The following is a 19,976-nucleotide window of genomic DNA, read 5'->3' on the forward strand; positions in this document are numbered from 1 at the left end:
GAGGGAGGGACCTGACCCGGACCCCTGGGGAGGAGAGAGAGAGAGGGGAGAGGTTCAGGTTTAGGGTGGGGGGTCAGTAATGTTTGTCTTTTTTCACAGCCCGATGAGTTGCAATGCATGCACCTTCACAGACTTGTCTTTTACACTTTTAAAAGTTACAGAAACAAAATATTTTGTATGAAATACGTTGAGCCACAAGGAGCAGCATGGAGTCCGAGTAGGTGCCCCGTTTAAGGCACCGTCATGTCTTCCCTGTGCACTCCTGTTTTACACTTAAAGTCCAAGGAAGTGCAGTCTAGTCCGTTATCACTATTTATTAGAACCCCAGGTGGTAGCCCTACTTCTGCAGTTGCCAAGGCAGTTTATGGAAAGAATTAGAAGGAACTCAACTAAATAGAAGCGTACTGTTTGATTAATAAAATATCAACTTCATACTGCAATAGAGTGCAATAAAACTAGCAAACCAGCAGAGAGGTTTGGCTGAAACTATGGGAACAATTGTTGAAATAGAGAGCAATTTGGTATGAATGGGAGTGTGTGTGTGTATCTGTCTGTCGATATGTGTCTACGAACTATTCAGATTAAAACTAGTGTGTGTGTGTGTGTGTGTGTGTGTGTGTGTGAGTGTGTATCTGTCTGTCGATATGTGTCTACGAACTATTCAGATTAAAACTAGTGTGTGTGTGTGTGTGTGTGTGTGTGTGTGTGTGTGTGTGTGTGTGTGTGTGTGTGTGTGTGTGTGTGTGTGTGTGTGTGTGTGTGTGTGTGTGTGTGTGTGTGTGTCTGTCGATATGTGTCTACGAACTATTCCAATTCAAACTAGTGTGTGTGTGTGTGTGTATGTGTATGTGTGAGTGTGTATCTGTCTGTCGATATGTGTCTACGAACTATTCCGATTCAAACTAGTGTGTGTGTGTGTGTGTATCTGTCTGTCGATATGTGTCTACAAATTATTCAGATTAAAACGTGTGTGTGTGTGTGTGTGTGTGTGTGTGTGTGTGTGTGTAGTCTGTTAGGGAAATGCTGGATGAAGTAGTAGTATCTAACCTCTTTCCTGATACATGCAGTGAATCCCTATGAACCCTCTAGAGGCCCTTCTTTACAGCCTCTTTGCAGGTTAGTCAGAAAGCCCTGCGGCCATGGCCTCTGCTGCTTACAGACTAATACCATAGTGTTTTGTTAAAGTGTTATTCCCTGTTGTTTGTTGTTAGGAACTCCCCCGCTAACCATTCAATACTACAGCAAATTGGACAGAATACAAAACTCTGCGACATCTGTTTTTTCCAATAAATATTATAAAAAAGGAACAAACACAAACTCTGAATGACTGCAACCTTTATCGAAGTGGGTAAATAAAAAAAGATATTGCTCATTGTTTCCTGAATAATACCGGGCTAAAAACGGTTAAACACGTATTACACAGAACAGGCTCTCCTTCTGTCCCCCCCACTAATCAGAGCCGAACCCAAAGCACGGAGTGTATAGCGTATATATATCAAAAACAACTATGGCTTGGACAACTCCATGGCTATTAAAATCTAGCACAGACCGAGGGTTGAGGTCAGAGGAGAAATCAATTAACTGAATCGATAGCAGTGATGAGCAGAGGCTCTGGGCGGCTGCTCTCCGAGAGGTAAGGTGTGTGACGTTAGGAGGGCCGTGTCATCGTGCTAAATGAGTGTGACTGGTGTGATAAGGAGAGTCGACTGACATGCTCTGCCAGAAGCAACAAGTGACTTCATTATTTTATTTTCCGAGATATGCGAGGTGCACAGATGACTGACAGGTCTCAGTCAGTCAGCTCGTCAGAAACGCTGTCTGGCGGAGTAGATAACTGACTGTTAGTGCTAACACTATAACCAGTGTTTTTACATCGACAGAGCTGGTGTCTTTTTTAAAGTTTGACTCATACGTTGCCCTCCAATCAGTCTCCAGTTTATACTAATTAAGTATCATAACGAGAGGTTCTCTGCAGCGCAGCGTTGATTCTGTTAACAATGGAAATATGTTCACAAAGACCTTTTCCCCAAGGCTATGAGGATGAGCGGACGACAGTATCAAACACTAACCGTGACGATAAACATCTTTGACGGAAAAAGACTAAAAACATAGTTTATCATTTGGGTCAGGATTATTTTATTCATCATATTTTGGTAAATTAGTGAACGTTGACTCTTTCAATGGGCCAGGTGTGTACGACTAACCACTGCGTGCACTATATTACTCACTAGTCAGGAGCAAAGCCAGATTCAAAGTCATTCAACCTGCGTTTCTCATTATAAAATAATAACAAATGGTCTGAAATAAGTTTGAATAAAATTACAACTTTTTTTTTTATTCGGCTAGATGAATGTTAATTCAATCTGAACAGGGCATTTGATTCAGCACTAAAGGGTAATGACTTTGTCGACTAAATCATTTTAATTAGTTATAACTAAAACTATGAAGGATAAAATGACTCCAATGTGAAATATGTTAACAAATCTAAAGATTAAGAGTAAGATGAATATATGAAATAGCCGATAAAAGTAACACTGTTGTCGGGTGAGGATGACAAAGGTTGTTAAGGAAGATGCCAAAGGTATAAGGTGACTCCATGACAGGGGCTTTGATCAGCTGTGAGCCCATCTGTATGGTACGGAGCGTTACCTCGGCTGCAGCGGAGGAGGACTGAGAGTCCAGGAGCTTCCTCTTCTTCCTCGGTCCGATGGCAGCGAGAGCCGTCAGGTTGGCCTCCCTCTGCCTCACCTGAGCCAGCTCCTGCTGCTGCATCTGGGAAACACACAACACGGATATCAAGCATACAGTGCGAGAACATACAACAGACACTCATTCCTCGTCCTCTCATCCTACCTCTTTCGCCTTCTGTTTCAGAAGCAGCTGCTCTGGGTCCTCTTGCCGAGCTCGAGACTGAAAGGCCAAAGAAAGACAGCATTGATTACTGTTGGGCAGGAGAGAGGCCAAATCCCAGGTCAAACCGGTTCATTTCATTTCCATCTTTATTTCGAACAGATTTAAAAAAACAAATAAAAAATAATAAATGTGAAAAACAGAATACCGTATTGTTAGAATACAGTATTTATCAATATTCATAATAATATTTATATATTCAACAAAAAATATTAATAATATTAATAATAATAAATCATATGTGTCCGAAAGGGAGCAGGAGGAAGCAAATGCTTATTAATTCCCACCCCTTACTTACTGCTAATCAATGATTATCCTTTAAATCATTTCTGCAAGTTATTCCTACTCACATCTTTACATTTATACATACATTTACAATCATTTCTCATCTTCAATCACCTCTCTTCATTCTCATAGTTTTTCAAAACAGTGTTTCTGTATATATCCTTTTAAACTGATTTAATTTAATCTGCATTGTTCAGAGATCAGGGGGACATTGCAGCTGTTTGCCCATTAGCTAGAACTCAATGAAACACTTTCTAATTTTGCAGAATCTACATCAACAACTTGTGAGTTCAAGTTTCTAGAAAATGCACACATCCATCAATAACTATATTTAAATGTGTTAAATATGATTCATTCCTAAACAGGGTATATGCAGGAATCCTGAAGTCAACTGTAATTCCTTTTAAGACCCTTTCCATAAATTTTAAGACCTCATCGCCACTTTTGAGTTTTAACCGGTTACATTGGCGACACACTTTACCTCCCATTGACTATATACAGTATTGATTGTCCTTCCTCCTTATCTTCCAACCATTTGGACGCAGACTTGCATTTCCCCATAACGATGTTGCTTAGCAACCGGCGTAAACGGACCTTCTCGCGCTATCAAGCAGTGAGCGTGCGATGTCCTGTTCAGATGACGTCCAATCCAACGGGATGCCATAAATAAACTACACAGAATCACACTACACACCTACGCAATGATTACATTCAGGCATACTGTAGAACACAACCTCTTTGGATAATTTATATACTTATTGAAAACAAGCTACAAAATGTAATACCTTGGAAAATGCCGTTCAATACTTTTTAATAGCCTTCATTTTCGCTAAATTGATTTATCAACTTTTAATACTTTGTAAGACCCCGCGGACACCCTGCTAAAGTCACATACCTAGTAGCATTTAATTTGGTGGTGTAAATGTGTCACCAGTGCCATTTAATATATCAAACAGTACATTTGTTAGAAAATGTTCCAACAGAACTGAGTTGAAATCAATCAGGGCCGACCTTTAGTAAAACTCTAAAGAATATTAATGTTCCTCTGAAGTGAATATCTTTGAGAAACCAACACATTCAATAAACACAGAATATAACAGCGTTTATAACACACCTGCTATCATTCATAAACGGGTCAAAATGTAAAAAAGTCACAAAAGCCTTGAAATAATAAAACATGACGCTTAAAACTGCAGCCAGTCTGTTTAAACCCAGAGTATGTTCAATGGACTGACTCTGCATGTAAGAGTCACTGCAACAAAGTGCATTGTGAATTTTGCATTAGATCAAATCTTGAATATTTTATTTATTCAGGTATACATTACAGAAAGGCTTTTATTAGTGACAACATAAAATCCTATCAGTTCATTTTCTAAGGGTATTTATGTCCACTCTATTCAGACACCAGGTTTCTGAATCCACAGACAATCCCCTAACTAGTTGACACAAAGAGACACCATTACCTTTGACTACCATTGAGTGTAAATGTGTGTGAGTGGAGCTGTACCTTAGCTGCCTTCAGGAGGATCTCCCTCTCCTGCTCCTCCTTCCTCTGTTTCTCCTGCTGGTCCAGCTGCTCAAAGAACTTGAGCTGAGCACGAACATCGCTGCTCTGCTCATAACTGTCGTCCTCCTGCCGACACACGGACAAGTTACAATGTTATACTTCAGCCCAGAAACGCCTTAGAGACATTATGGGATATATGTGGACCCCAGAAAGGTATATGAGGTATCTGTGCTTTGCATGCTGAAAGGAGCAAAGTAAATACACAGGGTTTGAAATGATGTTTTAAAGTCAGCTAACACTGTGGCAGGTCACTGGCAACTCAAATCATTTGTCTGTCACTTCTGAAATGTATTTCAAATACAAGCATGGTCCATGTTTAATAAAAGACATCATTTGCAAATATGATGTCTGTCTTGTAACCTTAATCCCTGACTATTCATACCTTCGGTTTAAAATACATTTGAGGTGGCAGGTACAAATGTCATTCCTTGATCCTCGCACCAGCAATATGTGTTTACTGCAAAACCATGGGGAAAGGTGAATTTAAACTTCTATACGTCTCTTGGATAATGCTGTAAACAAACCTTTATGGAGTAGCTCTTCTGCTGGGCTACTTGGGAAACTTTCTCCAGCAGGGTCTGTAGCCGCTGTTGCGTGGCGTGGGAGACGAAGGTCACCACGTCGGCCCCCAGGTCGGTCACACCGTACTTCCTGCCTGGAAAACAAACGGAGACATCCGGGGCTTTAGGCTCTGGATGGAGAGGAGCTGTATCGTCACTCATGCTGTAAGAGTCTCACCGATCTCCATCATCCTCCTCTGCAGGAGGGCGCAGGAAAGGAACGCCTCGTCCTTACAGGACCGCGTCACCGCTCCCACTAGACCAGAATTGGTAGCTAGGATGTTAGCGCTTTCCTCCGAGAGGTTCACTCCAGCCATCGAGGCCACATCGTTTATGTCGTCATCATCTCTGTAAACAGAAATGGAGGCGTTTCAAGAACCACGATCTGTGTTTCCTCTACATAACCTGTTACAAGGTACGCTGACAATGAGATTAAAATAGCTTTCATTTCTACATTTAGTTATTTGTACCTGTTTTTTCTACCTGTCTAATTCTATTTTAGCTAGTTGTACTTATATTTTACTCTCTTTGCTTTTTAATAACTGTTTTCAAATATAATAGTTTTTTCCACTGCACTTTATTTTACTGCCCTAAATGTTTTTTGGTATTTGGTAAAGCACTTTGAATTGCCTTGTGTTCGAAGATGCTATATAAATAAACGTGCCTTGCCTTTGCTGACTTAGTTCAAAAGAGTTCCCTACGGTATTTGTATCACCTTCGAGTGCTAATGCCAGAGCTTGTTTGATTAAACTACATGTACAGCAGGGTTGATTTGAAATCAGCTTCTCTCTTCTTACTTGAACAAGCCCCCCGCCTCTCTCAGCTTGTTCCTCTGAGCGAGGGTCAGCGCTGCAGCAGAGACTTGCCTCGGAAAAGGTGAACCCTCCGTCTTCACAGGAACTAGAAAAGACACATATTTACAATAAATAGGACGAGTCACCCAAGGAGCAGCACACACATGCACAGACAGATGTGTTATTAGCTTTTACTACATTGTGTTATCCTTAGCTTTTGTATATTAATGGAGGCATCTTTATACGTATGTTTGGATGTTTTAGGGCCAGTGTCCAAATAGCGCCTTTTTCTGGCAGGAAGTGTAATTTGTCACCGCTAAGTCTGACAGCCATATCGTGAGGGAGGGGGACGATAAAAGTCACACATTTAACGTGAGCAACATCCGGTGTCCAGCCGACAAATCTGCACCAACAAACAGGACTGTTGGTCTTTGTTTGTGTCTGACAGATTCGGCCATAAACAAGCTTTTCATGTCATCTCTACGGTGACGACACCAGCGCTTTTCTGCAAAGTTGAAATACTTGAAGCGTTACAGCGGTCAACAGAAAAAGGCTCAGCGCTGAGAGAAAAGACGCAGGGCGCTGTGCTTTGTCTAGAGGAGGCCGCTTTCGGTGGCGTGCGCTCGAGTCTGTCTGGATATTTTAAACTCGTCAACACTGTAAAGATGTACAATGAGAGTAATCAATAATAAACTGGTGAAAGCAAGCAGCTTTGTCTTTAAGTTATTTATTTGAAGCTTCAAAGGTACATGTCTCACAGAGTAGTCTGCAGGAGGGCACACAGGGTATAATGTGTGTGTGTGTGTTTTATAGAGGACTGTTTCTGTGCAGAAAGGAAAAGAGATAAGACTTTCTCCTGACTGTTATCTTACAATGCTCTCATAGGGAGAGCCGCATCCTCCAGGTACGACCTTGGCGGGAAGCTACCGTGTGATACAACAGGTCGAGTTGACCAAACAGTTCCTAAGCATAATATCATCATTTGGTTTTACCATATAAAGTAATATAAGAAGTTGCCACTACAGTTCTCAATGGGATCATTTGAAAAAAGAAGCTGGTTTCATTTGTCCACTGCACATATCATGACTTTGTGTTGACCTTGAGGTCCTCACCTGGCTGCAGCTGGACGTGCTGCTGGCCCAGCATGATGCGGCCGGGGACCTGGTTCCTGTGGGCTACCATGGTGGGCGTCGGCGAGGCTACCTGAGGTCTCAACATTGTTCTCTGCTGCTGAGGCTGGATAACCTGCAAGGGTAAAGTTCCACAGGCTGATTATTTTACCATAGTTTCATGATTACTTAGTGTTGAAAATATTTGAGATGCCTCATTTGATGTAAACTTTGCAGATTGGAGTCGAGCTGCCCTCTGACTCATGTATTAGTTAGTTTACCAGTGAGGGGGCAGGTCCTGGTTTGCTGATGCTTGTCTGGAGCTGGGGTCTGCTGACGGGGGTCATGAGGCGGGGAGAAGGGCTGCCCAGGACCACCGAGGTGGGGACGGGGGAGGTGGAGGGGACCGTACTACAGGCTGGCACCGGGAGCTGACTCAGCCGGATGAAGGCTGCTGAGTCTGGGGTGAGTTGCCTCAAGGCTGGGAGGCTTCTCTGCAGGAGAAACACAGCACACATAAAGTGACACGTATTTTATCTCCTGTGGTCCAAGAACATACACATTACTGGAAGGGATGTCAGTGAAAATGGATTTAGAAAATAAGCTTTCTTACCTTGAGGAAAGGCACAAGGTAGGGTTGGGGGGAGGAGTTGAGCTCTTTGTACAATCTGCTGGTGAATTCCTCAGCCTCCAGTCTGCCTTCCTAGGATGAAATGAAAAGGCAGGAAGAGCTGTGAGTGAGAGCGGTCACATCTGCAGGTACAGGGGATGCTTGTTTTTGACAACACTGTTAAATCACAGCTGGTCTTGTAGCTTGTTGATTGACAATACGGAACTTTCTGTCACCGGGAGGCTTTCTATGAAACAATAAAGAAGACGTTTTGTGACGTTTTAAAGTAGTGTGTGATTTGTTGTCTTCTCCATCGTTGCAGTCAGTTTCTCCTGGTTAGGATTCCTTTCATGTTTATTGTACTGTTTTTTAGCGGGAGCAGAATTATCCTCAGAGGTCTCCTAACCTTCAGTAATTAAAACAGGTGAAAACACTAAGTAAAGCTTCAAGTTGTTGTTCTTTTGTCTAAGTGTTTCTCTGCTTTAGGTTTTCAAGATTCAGAGTTTTATTCTCATAACATATATATATATATAAAACTACGGTGTAATTATGAAAAGCTTAGATCGCAGGTTCCTCAACAGTGCCATCTAAAAATACAAAACAATATAAAAGATGTAACATGGAAATGTGGCTTGAAACTCACAGGCTCACAAAATGATAGATTTCTGTCGTTTTGTAAAAAGGGAGCACAGCTCAAAAAATATGAAACAATTACATTTATCTACTTGTGTCAATAACCTCAAACGTGACACACATTATAGCAGTTGACAGGTAGACGTGTGTGTCCTGTGTGTGTGATGCTCACTCACCAGCAGGTCTTTGACCAGCTCTCTCACATTCGCTGCAGTCTCTGTGGACTGCTTCCCAGTGGAGGCCAGCTTGATCAGTGTGGACAGGAAGTTCTTACATTTCTTCACGTTCTCCATTGTCTCCTGCCCAAAACACAGAAGTGATTAACAAAATCAGGTCTCCATTGTGATTCAAAATGTGATACTTAGCTGCATGCTTCGCCATTTCTTATCAATCTGTAATTGTTTAGAGTACACCCTGACATCCAGCTCTCTCTGATCGCTCAACTCACTTTGCTCACTGATATCGGGGCAAGTTGGCTCCCAACTGACGGGCTGGCGGTCCTGGGGGTCATTCCTGTTACTGCAGCCCCAACTGAACTCTGGGAAAACAGACATCGTCACATGTTATTTAGGATGTTCAAACATTTTCAAAACCCCAGTTTCAATTCATCACAGATGAGTGTGGGTTTTAGAGTTGCTTCAAAGTTGAACCATGCATCAAACGTCAGGTCCATCAGAGGAAACAGCATTTCAGTTAGGTGCTCTTTTTCTCAAGAAATGACCTCAGTGTGTTTTTTGAAACATTAGGAAAAACTGTCAGCAATCCAGTATTATGAGTTTATCATTTTGTGATTGATTTATTTGTTGATTTGCAAATCTCCTGACATGTTTCAGTGCGTGTAACAAACTCTTTGGAAGTTTAGGTCTGAACTCTTTATTAAATCCAGGAAACAAGATTCAGGATTACCAATAACCCAAGGCAGGAAACCATCTATGCAGAAAGCACATCTTTCAGAATGAGTTTGCATCCTCTTCATTGAGTAAAAATGCACTCATAAGATCCCTCTAGTGTGACATCTACACATCAAATGGTAATATCATTATCTATAATGAAATAATCAAGCAGTAATAAGGAACTAAGTGCCAACATTACGTGTGCATCTCGTGTAAGTAATGCACACATAACACTGTGCAACACGCCAAATGAAAATAATAACAACTTATTTGACAGCAACACACGGGGTTACCTGAAGGACAGGGGGTCTGTGAAGAGTGGTGGTCGCAGAGAGGGGTGTTGGGGTCGGACCCCCCTGGCGGATGATGGTGCTGGGAGTCACTTGTCTGCTGATGATGGAGTTTCCAGGAGCCTGAGACAAGGCATAAAGCAAGATGTGAAACACTCAGTTTAATCAAAACAGGAAATCACTTTTATTACATCTAAATACATAAAGCTATGTATTTTACAACAGAATGGTGGAAAGAAAAGAAGAGTGTTTTAGCCTGTGCTGCAATGCTTCATGTCTTCTCAATCTTAGGGTCACATGAGGGAACTTTATCAGGATGTTCTCTACTGGTAGAGCTACCATTGAGGAAACTGCAAAAAGGTGTTTTCCATGTAAGCAGGGGACATTATCATATTTCATCTATCATGGCCATTAAGCTGGGTTTTTCCCACCATTGTGGCACCAAGTAGCGTGGTCATCCCCCGACAGTCCACCAGTGGCAGCTCACAAGTTTCCAAATACCAACACATGACCTCTAACATAACTATTTTGTACTTACACTGAAGCTGAACCTGTTCTTTGAAGTACTGGCCTGCACATGAGGTAAGTCATATAATGCTTCCTCTTAGACTGTGTGATCATACCTGAACAGGAGGTACACTTGTTGGTGTGGCGGTCCGTGGTGCCGTGCCTCCCTGAGCCTGGGCCTGCATCTGGGCGAGAGCCTGCTGAGGAATCATCAGCAGCTGTCCGCTCTCGCTGCGTACGAGCACCATCCCTGAACCATAAATCATAACAGTTAAGTGTTATTTAAGGAATCTGGTGCAGACACATAACCTAGTATGATTTCTGTATTGGATGTTGGTTAACCAATATACAATCATTCCATGTCTCATGTTAAGGTAATTAAACAGAGGCAAATTCATCATAGTGTATTTATATGGCCCAATATCAGGAATGTTACATTTGTCTCAGGGGTCTTTACATTTTATACAGAATATGAACACGACACGATGTGTCTTTAGACCCTCACAAGTAAAAACCCACAGTTAATGGGGAAAAATGAAAGAAACCTCAGGGAGAGCAACAGAGGAGGGATCCCTTTCCAAGGACGGACAGACGTGTAATAGAAGTTGTGTGTAAATGAAAAAGATACACCATTTACAACATAGATAGTCCAAATTCTAGAAACAAATCAATATGTCTATGTATTAGAAGATTAAGATGTATCCAGGTGGATGTCAACAATCCTCTGGGTGCCATCAAATGACAACATTAGTTTGGAGTAAATAAATGCCTGTGCACATACAGTAAAAAAGTTCTGATTTCACTCACCCGGGGGTAGCTGGATGTTATGAACGCTGGGCTGTCCCGGGGAGGTCTGCTGGAGCCTGGGGGCCAACATCTGAGGCGTGAAGGCTCGGATCAGGCCTGGACCGGGAGCTCCTGTCGTGGGGAACCGGGGAGAGCTGACGACCCCCGGAGTGACAGCCGGCGGTGGGGCTGTCTGTATTATTGTGGTGGGGGGCTCTGCCTTGATTATGTGCGAGCCTGCGCTGGATGCATTGTTTACAAGCGGGCTGTGTGAACCGATGGTACCTGTGTGACCCAATGCATTGGCCACCACAGCAGCATGGCTCGCATTATTGTTCCCATTCAAAGTTGCTACCGACCCCGTGGTTTGCATAGGCGGCCTGACGAGGGTCACAGTGGCTCCTGTTGTTGCTGGGCTCAAAGCAGTCTGGGAGTTCATGAGCGGCGTCTGAATGACACTGTTGGACGAGGGGTGCATTGTAGCAGCACCGAGCAGCCCTTTCGAGACCCCCGGTCCACTGTTGAAAGCAGTGACAGATATCGCATTGCTGTTGTTGTTAGTAGTGCCACTTGTCGCTGTCGCCCCCCCGCTTCCTGAATTGTGAGAGTCCATAGTTTGGCCATTGAAAGTATGCACTACTTTCCCCTGGTGATTGGGGAGAGAAGTTACTCCGTCACTAACAACAAGTTTTTTGCCAGGTTCGTGTCCCGAGCTGGAGTCTGTGCTGTGCGTCGGTGCATCCATAGTTGAACCATGGGGAGCTCGTTATATGATGAAACCCCCCTGCACTCCAACTTGTTTAGAAAGCAGCACAAACACTCTTGAATGTGATGGGGCAAGACTCTTTCACATGTACTGTGTTTATCAGTCAGCTCCTTCGCTTGCTTTTCGTGTTTACTCGGAGAGACAAAGAGGAAAACAACATTAGTAGTTTACAGCGTACCTGCTTTGGCAATCGTCTTGACCAAGTCCCAGCTGGACATTAGCTCGCCATGTTATTACCGGCTGCTTCGTGCCTACCACAGTGGTTGTTGTGACACAAGAACGACAGGTGTGACTCTACAGACTGTTCGGGATGACAAACCACCGCTTTATTCACCTCTGTGTGTGAAAAAGGCTCGTCTAGCATGCCAGACCCCACCGCCATCTTCACACTCCTGTGAGCTTGTGAGAAGTGAGGGACTTACCGAGTGACATGCGCCTGCGCACAACGACTAAACGTCTCCGTGCGGGGATTTTCGAGAGCTGTGATTGGCTGTAAGGCATTGTAAAAGGCGGTACCAATGGCTTCAGCTGTCATTCCAGGGGATGCATGAGACGGAACAACATCGTACCGGAGACGAAAATGTTTTCATCAAATGTTACATTGCCGCCAGCGTCTTTCTGCCTTCACGATAGCTATTCTGTTTCAGAATTGCACCGTGTGACTATTGGGAGAAGGATATCGGGGTTTACGACAAGCCAACACACCTAATTTTAGCGTTTACTCACTCTCGATGCGCTGAGCAAGATGGCTGCAGTGTTTTGGCCAACAAGTGAAGTAGCTGTTGTAAAGAGGCGTTTGAGGGCGCCCCACCCTCCTCCAAGAGAGGAAATAGCCTATTGTACAGTGCTGTCAGCTGTCATGGGACTTACGCTGACGTATAGATAAATGAAATGCAAATAAAGTGTTTTTCTTTCTTTCATTTACGCGTTAAAATGTGAACGAACTAAATATTTTATCAATTACATTGGGATTCACATTTTAACGCGTAAACGACAGAAAGAAAAACACGGTAGAAAGTATATGATAAGTCCTTATAAGTAGGCTACTTATGTAAGACTTATAATATGTAACGAACTACTTTATACAAAATCATTTTGGGGTATTTCTGCAATATAGTATTTTTTGTGAAGATTTATACATTTATTTAACATTTTAGAGGTGTTTTATAATAAGATCTCTTTTTATTCTACAACAGTACAGAATAGTTATTTTTTGTTTTTTTTACATTTTGTTAATTTCAATTTAAGGTTTTTCTGCAACAAAAAAAAGAAAGTTGCCTTCATTTTACATGCAGTAAAATGATGTGTATTCTATGTGTTTTTACATAGAATTCAATGTAATTTAATATTCAAGACAATTAAACAATGGAATTATCCTGTTAAAAAACGATAATTTCTCATTACATTACATTGCATTTAGCTGACGCTTTTATCCAAAGCGACTTACAATAAGTACATTCGACCAGGAAGATACAACCTTGAAGAAAACAGAATCATATAAGTACATCATGTTTCATAGAGCCAAACATTTCAAGTGCTACTCAACTGGCTATATATAAGCCAGTCCTTTATTAGTCTATAAGTGCTCTGTTAGCAGTTCTTTGTTAGTAATTCTATCGCTCGAAGTGGAGTCGAAAGAGATGAGTTTTCAGTCTGCGCCGGAAGATGTGTAAGCTATCTGCTGTCCTGATTTCAATGGGGAGCTCATTCCACCATTTTGGTGCCAGGATAGCAAACCCACGTGTTTTTGCCCATCTCATCAAACCAATTTACAGAATAAAACCTTTTATTTATCTTTAAATAAAAGTAATTTACTGTATTTTTTATGGTATTTACACTTAATATAGAAAAACAAGAAAGGTCTGTAAAATATTACAGTACATTTCTGTGAAAAAACTTCTTCTTTTTTTACAGTGTAGACATGTTGCAGTTATTCCTCACAGCTGTGAGGAATTTTGCATGGCAAATAAACTTGAATGCCAAATAAATTGTTAAATTGTTGGCTATACTTTTTCAGATAATAATGCAAATGTGAAACATAATAAATAAATGTAATAACAATAATAAATCATAGATTTATAATAATGAATCGGTTTATTTTTAAATGTTCTCTTTTAACAATGGATAACATTTACTCCAAACATATTGATTCAAGTGACATGGTACACATGTAAACCTTAAACAAATTGCTCATAGTTTTGTCTTAGTAATATATTCACATTAGTGTAATTGTTTATGCCATTGTGCTTGTCATGCTAATATGGTGTGCCGTTTTTCAAAAGGCAGCAAACTCCGCAGACTCTCTTCACACTTACGTCTTGATTACTTATTGTGGTACGCCGTGTGGCTAAAGAAACGAACCCCTTTTTACCCACAGGTGCATGGGCCATCAGCAAAGAGGTGCGTGCGTCACTGGCAATCTTATAAAGCGCACAGGTGCCTGCTAATTGCGGACACAGCTGATTAGAACTTGTCTGATGCGTGTCGTGGTTTAATGCTCTGTGATTGAGAGGCTGCTTTTCACTAAGAAACACATTTTTTGCTGCAAAGATGAGCTCCGGAGGAGGGACCCCATATATTGGCAGTAAAATAAGTTTGATATCCAAAGCGCAGATCCGGTATGAGGGGATATTGTCGTCTGTCGACACTGATCGGTCCACGGTTGCGCTAGCCAAAGGTAAGTGCCTAAACGACATGTCGTTTTAGTCTTCGACAATTATCTCTGCACAACTGAATGCATAATGATTTTGTTCATGTTTGTAGACTTGACATCATATTGGATGCAAACCAAACTTTTGTCCAACTTTATATCCGAACAGTTAGATCCTATGGGACAGAGGACCGGCGCGCAGATAGACCAGTGCCACCCAAAGATGAAATGTATGAATACATAATCTTCAGAGGAAGTGACATTAAAGATATCACTGTGTCCGAGCCTCCAAAACAACACCATGGACTGCCTCGGGACCCTGCTATTGTACAGGTGAGTGGCTCTGAGGAAAGCAATTTCAAATGAGTAGATTCATTTATAATGCAAGTTGAAAAAAGTTGTACTTGTCTATACATCACTCTTTTTGTAGTCATCCATGGGCAGCTCTTCGGCTGCGTATCATCCCAGGTGGAGTTCATACAGAGACATGATGCCCACCTACAACCAGCTGGCTGCTACGTCTCTACTGAACCAGCAGTACAGTACAGCACTAGGCCTAGGTACACTAGATTTTTTTTAAATATTTTAGACATTTGTTAGAGCTTTATGCAATCATTAGGCGCTTTCACACTGCAGTACTTTTCCCACAAAGGTTCATGAGAATTTAGTAAGTACAGATCGCGTTCACACCGGAATAAGTCCCTGGGGGTGGATTAGGCAAAATGAAGCCGCAGACGTCACTTCTTCTGCTGCTGCTTTGGGTTTACTGGCAGGCCGCAAACAACTATACGCCGTATACTGCCACCCGAAGTCCCCGGATTTGGAGTAAATCTCCAGAACGCCGACACCTCCTCATCTCCACCGCTCCCATGTTTTATTTTGTGTTGCCATAAATTAGTCTCTCTGCGTTTCTGCGCTGGGCTAATGCTAATGCTAGGATAATAAAATGACGGCTTCACAGAATTTTTTGAGTTTTACGGGGCGTGGTTTGCATTCCGCCCAGCCAATCAGAAATAGGAACCTTTTTCTCCCACGAAAGTCCCTGCTCAGCAGGGACTTTCGTGGGAGAAAAAGGTTCCTATTTCTGATTGGCTGGGCGGAATGCAAACCACGCCCCGTAAAACTCAAAAAATTCTGTGAAGCCGTCNACATAAACACCGATGTTCCGCTGTAACGGTGGTGGACTCATCAGAACATAGTGGGCGAGCTGACCAATCAGAGCACAGTGGGCTCTAATTGGGAGGGGGGGCAGGAGCTCCAACAAGGCGTTTAGGACAGAGAGTAAATACACATAGGCCTACTATACACAGAGATGCTGTATGAGAAACCAATGTGAGTTTGGGAAATTGCACAATATGAATCTATTCTAGTAGACCTCAACAATGGAATTATGATCAGTAGAAATGGCCATGACATGGGACCTTTAAAGTGTTGCTAGCATAACTGCATTATGTTTCTATGTTGGATAGGAGTGCCACCCATGACAGGCACATCCACTTTGAACATCCATGTGACTGACCAGAACGACAACGTGCCTCAGCCAACAGTGGACTTTGTGGATGTGTGTGTGTCCGACGGCCCCTCCAGCACCAACATCTCAGCCTTTGACCTGGATGATCATCCCTACGCGGGGCCTTTCACATTTGAACTGCTGGGTGACGTCAAAGGAAAATGGAAGCTGAATCCCTCACATGGTAGAACTAGTTATATGTGGTAAAATATGTAAAATAGAAAGACAAATATTATTTAATTGTGTGTGATTATTTCTCACAGGGTACACAGCCGGCCTGGTGAAGGAGCCTGGTGTTTATTCCGGACCACACACAGTTGATGTGAAGATCTCTGACATGCAGGGACAGTTTGCCATGTACAACCTCAGTGTGACCGTGTGTGATTGCAATGTGACGCCAAACTGCAGAGACCCCCGAAGCACTGCCACAACAGCTGCTCCCGGGGCTCTGGCCATAGTGTTTGCCTCACTACTTTTGATCATGTGTAAGAAACCAAATTCCTTTAGTTTGCATCGCTGTAAAATGTATTGTTACATTTCTGAATACAGGTTGAATCTTGTCGTCTCTGTCTCGCTGACAGGTCTGCTTCTGATGGCAGTGTTCATGACCTGCAGAAAAGAGTTCGCCCCTCTGGAGCCCAGTGATTCCTCTGGAGACACCCTCCTGTCATCAAACATTGAGAATCCAGGAACAGACTGCAAGGTCCGTACTGAAAAAACTTGCAGTTAAAACAAGTGATTTTGATCTAAATGTTTTGCTAATATCAATATGTTTACCCTCTTTCAAGGTAGTCGTACCGGACGATATAGTGGTATGGTTTACTGAGGAGACCCACAGTGACCCATCTAATTGGAGAGGACAGCATCATGGGATAAAACACAGCAATTTTTCCAAGGTGAAGAAACATGTTTTTATGTGTGTGATCTGCAAGTTTGCAGGGATTGACAAAGTTGCTTTTTTACAGGTTCTCATACATACATGGAAACATGGCTTGTAAAATGAACCCTTCTCTTTGAAAATGTGGACGTATTGTAACTTAGTTAAGCTCTGCATCACAGTTGTTCCCATAATTTACATCAACAGGAAATGGAGCAAAACTTAATCTACGAACACTTAGTCTTAGGAGAAGATATGTCCCATCTATACAACGAGAACTGGAACCAGGTAATATGCACCCATTTAAAGATAATTATAATCCGGACATTCAAATATTAATTCCGTCTCCGTTCTCAGACAACTTGGAGACCTCTAATGGCCAATGGCCACCATCATACCCATCAGGTAATACAGTTTGATTTGTGCTCATTGTTACGTTAAGGCAGTAGCTGAAGAAAATTGATATTTATGTGAACCTTTTCGTACAGCGTGAGGAAACGAGCACAATGAACTTCCATGCAGCTCTCCAAGCCCTGCTTCATCAGGTAGGCAGTGCACTTTGAACACGTCTACTTTGCAGAAAAAAAAAGGTGCCAAACATTATATTTAATTAAATGTTTTCACTCCTTTAGCGGCTCTCCTCTCTCCAGGGGAAAGAGGCTGACCTGCTGGACTATGAGCCTCACGTTTATGCAGAGGAGGGCGACTTTGACGTCCTCTCAGAGCTGGAGAACATCATCCTTCCTGACAAGGATTCATACCAGAAAGCACTCAACAACTTGGGCCCCAAGTTCAAGCAACTGGCCTCCATTTGCAAGCCACCACATATACAAAACTGAGCTTTTATGTTTTACATTTTTTTGTTGAGGGGTGAAATAAAAAAAAAGGGGTACATTTTGTTACTGAATGCTTTTGCCAATTCACATCAGAGAGGAAATCCATTCTGTTAATCATATGTTATTTATTAGCAACTGTTACAAAGTCCTCCACAGTTTTCTTTTTACAAGTAGGGATGAAAATAAAGTACAGCTGTTCTCCAAAAATACATTTGGAGTTACATTTGGTCAGTAGACAGAAATCAAAAACCAAATTATTTGCCTGCTGGCCTGCTGAAAAGACAATTCCACATTGCATTTGACCAGACTACCTAACAATACAGTTGCTTCTAGCATGTAGCTGCTTGTGTAAAAATAAATTGCTCCCATTTCATATAATAAAACTTTAAATTACAAAATTCCCTGAATGCTCATTTGGGATTAAGAAAATAAATCTTAGTTTCAAATGGAGGAAAAAGGGAGGTACTTTTTAAATAAGTAGAAAACTACAATATTTACAGAAAATGTTAACAAAAAGAAAAACGAAACGCATTTACACCCTCCCACTGCCAATTTTTGGGAGGGGTCTCTGCTCAGGGGTGCTCTGCCCTCTGCGTCCTCGGCCTCTGAATCCTCTGCCTCTCAGTAAGCGGCCTGGAACTCCAAATGTTTCCATGTTCATTTTCTTCTCCTCCACCCAGGTGATTCTCCTGAAAATGCACAAAGAAAATATATATTGTTGAGCATGAGCACCAAACGCCTCAGGTAAAAAACAGCAGAAGTTAGAGAATCACCTGGGCTTAGGGTCTGAAGAGATGTTGTCAAAGAAGCATTTGGCTTTGTCGTAGTACTTTTCTCCTAGAGTGTCCTCTTCCTCCTGCACAGCCAGGTTATCCTCGGAATCCACCTTTTCGACTGCAGAAATTAAACAAAATGCAAATTACACACAGAAATATTTGACATGTGCACTGAAAGTAATTTGACTTGTATCATTTGAAATAACCTTACCCACAACATCCTTTGTGAGATCATCTTTAAACTGAGCATTTGCAGTTTCAAAATCAAAATCAGACTCAAACTGCAAGGTGGTGGCCTTCGAGTTTTTCACCAGAAGTTGGCCTCTACTTCGGTTCCTAGACCTCCGGTTGCCTGCACACAAGCAACAGAAAGTTCAAGAAGAAAACCCACAAAGATATTTGTAAAACGGGTTGAGTAACCATTTAGAACAGGTTCATATAGTCTTTGATATAATTCTAACAGACAGGTGAGCATAATTTGACATTTATAATAATGGGTTTAATTGATATACACTTCATATCTGAGTTCAGATCCCGAAGTACTACAAGCATTTAGCATGGAACAAAAATAAAAACAGTACACAACACGGTAGAATGAATAAAAAACAGTAAAAATAAATAAATAAAAGGGTGGTAATAAATAAGATAAAAGCCTAGGAAAAGGCTCTATTGAAGAGATGGGTTTTGAGGCCTTTTTTAAAAGCCTCCACGGTCTGTGGTGCTCTCATGTGGTCGGGGAAAGCGTTCCACAGACTGGGAGCAGCCGAGCAGAAGGCCCGGTCTCCCATAGTACGGAGCTTGGTCCTGGGGGGTTTGAAGAGGTTGATATTGCTGGAGCTAGAGGTCAGAAAGAAAGTATGAGGGGTGAGGAGTTCCTTGAGGTAGGGGGGGCAGTTTTATGGATACACTGGTGGGTGAGGAGGGAGACCTTGTATTCAATCCTCATTTGTCTTTGTTCTTCCATTCTCCGATAATTCTTTATAACTCAAAACAAAGATTGCCATTAGGCCAGACATAATAGTGTCTGCATTTCAAATTTTGATACCTTGTTTTTGCCTTTGTTTCTGGTTCTCAGCAACTTGGTCTTCAACCTTGGCTGCACTTGGCTGAGGTGGTGTCTGACCTAAGGATGTAAAAATGTAATGTTTGGAACTTTTTTCTTTAAAATGGAAGTAATGCAACAAAAAAAACTGATTATTTATTTCTCAAGTGGTTGCTTACTGGTGGGTACGTTCTCCTTCTGAACCTGGGCAGAGTGCTGTGTTGGCTCAACAGGCTGTTTGCCCTGTGGCTGGGTAGAAGCCTTTCCCTTTTTCTGGGCCGCCCCAGCCAAAGGCACGGTCTGAACAGCCTGCTCCACCATGGGAGCTCTTCTGGCTGGAATGCCATGGAGTCCTGGTAGATAAGGAGCAGGAACAAACATGGTGAGGCTTGATCAACTGCTGATACATGTGAGAAACAGCCCCTATAGCCGCGTTCACACCGCAGTACTTTTCGCACTTTAGTTTCGCTATAGTTCCGAAATGTCGCGTTCACACCAAAAAGAGCCGGAACTAAAATTAGTTCATGAGAACCTTTTTACCCCCTTTTTCCGTCCCTGGTCAGGCTCCACAACCT

The 19,976-nt window shown here is 42.2% G+C and overlaps 3 protein-coding genes across 3 annotated transcripts in view; 1 reads left to right on the forward strand and 2 right to left on the reverse strand.

Moving 5' to 3' along the window:
• Nucleotides 1-12,859, reverse strand: part of taf4a (TAF4A RNA polymerase II, TATA box binding protein (TBP)-associated factor) — a 14,182-nt gene extending 1,323 nt beyond the window's left edge. The window contains exons 1-14 of the mRNA XM_010796493.1: nt 10,966-12,859; nt 10,275-10,408; nt 9,655-9,774; nt 8,917-9,006; nt 8,645-8,767; nt 7,839-7,928; nt 7,507-7,719; nt 7,229-7,361; nt 6,120-6,222; nt 5,501-5,670; nt 5,287-5,417; nt 4,703-4,828; nt 2,854-2,910; nt 2,650-2,772 (exon numbers count right to left, since the gene is read on the reverse strand). Of these exons, the coding sequence (XP_010794795.1) occupies nt 2,650-2,772; nt 2,854-2,910; nt 4,703-4,828; nt 5,287-5,417; nt 5,501-5,670; nt 6,120-6,222; nt 7,229-7,361; nt 7,507-7,719; nt 7,839-7,928; nt 8,645-8,767; nt 8,917-9,006; nt 9,655-9,774; nt 10,275-10,408; nt 10,966-11,689 (2,337 nt within the window). The 5' untranslated portion in view covers nt 11,690-12,859. The remainder of the gene's footprint in view (nt 1-2,649; nt 2,773-2,853; nt 2,911-4,702; nt 4,829-5,286; nt 5,418-5,500; nt 5,671-6,119; nt 6,223-7,228; nt 7,362-7,506; nt 7,720-7,838; nt 7,929-8,644; nt 8,768-8,916; nt 9,007-9,654; nt 9,775-10,274; nt 10,409-10,965) is intronic.
• A 937-nt stretch (nt 12,860-13,796) lies between these two features.
• On the forward strand, nt 13,797-17,586 carry LOC104967375 (cadherin-2-like). The gene is made up of 11 exons (XM_010796784.1): nt 13,797-14,387; nt 14,530-14,693; nt 14,791-14,920; nt 15,830-16,054; nt 16,134-16,355; nt 16,452-16,573; nt 16,659-16,766; nt 16,955-17,035; nt 17,105-17,152; nt 17,236-17,292; nt 17,380-17,586. The coding sequence occupies exons 1-11, from the start codon at nt 14,261-14,263 to the stop codon at nt 17,584-17,586; spliced, it is 1,491 nt and encodes a 496-aa protein (XP_010795086.1). The 5' UTR covers nt 13,797-14,260.
• Nucleotides 17,587-17,592: 6 nt separating this feature from the next.
• Nucleotides 17,593-19,797, reverse strand: LOC104967095 (protein LSM14 homolog B-B-like). Its single transcript, XM_010796494.1, has 5 exons — nt 19,581-19,797; nt 19,405-19,482; nt 18,571-18,711; nt 18,357-18,477; nt 17,593-18,272 (listed from the first exon to the last, which is right to left on the reverse strand). The coding sequence occupies exons 1-5, from the start codon at nt 19,780-19,782 to the stop codon at nt 18,116-18,118; spliced, it is 699 nt and encodes a 232-aa protein (XP_010794796.1). The 5' UTR covers nt 19,783-19,797; the 3' UTR covers nt 17,593-18,115.
• Between the last annotated feature and the right edge of the window lie 179 nt (nt 19,798-19,976).

Source organism: Notothenia coriiceps, unplaced genomic scaffold (genome assembly GCF_000735185.1).
Source record: "Notothenia coriiceps isolate Sejong01 unplaced genomic scaffold, NC01 NC01_scaffold00037250, whole genome shotgun sequence".
Taxonomy (NCBI): Eukaryota; Metazoa; Chordata; class Actinopteri; order Perciformes; family Nototheniidae; genus Notothenia; species Notothenia coriiceps.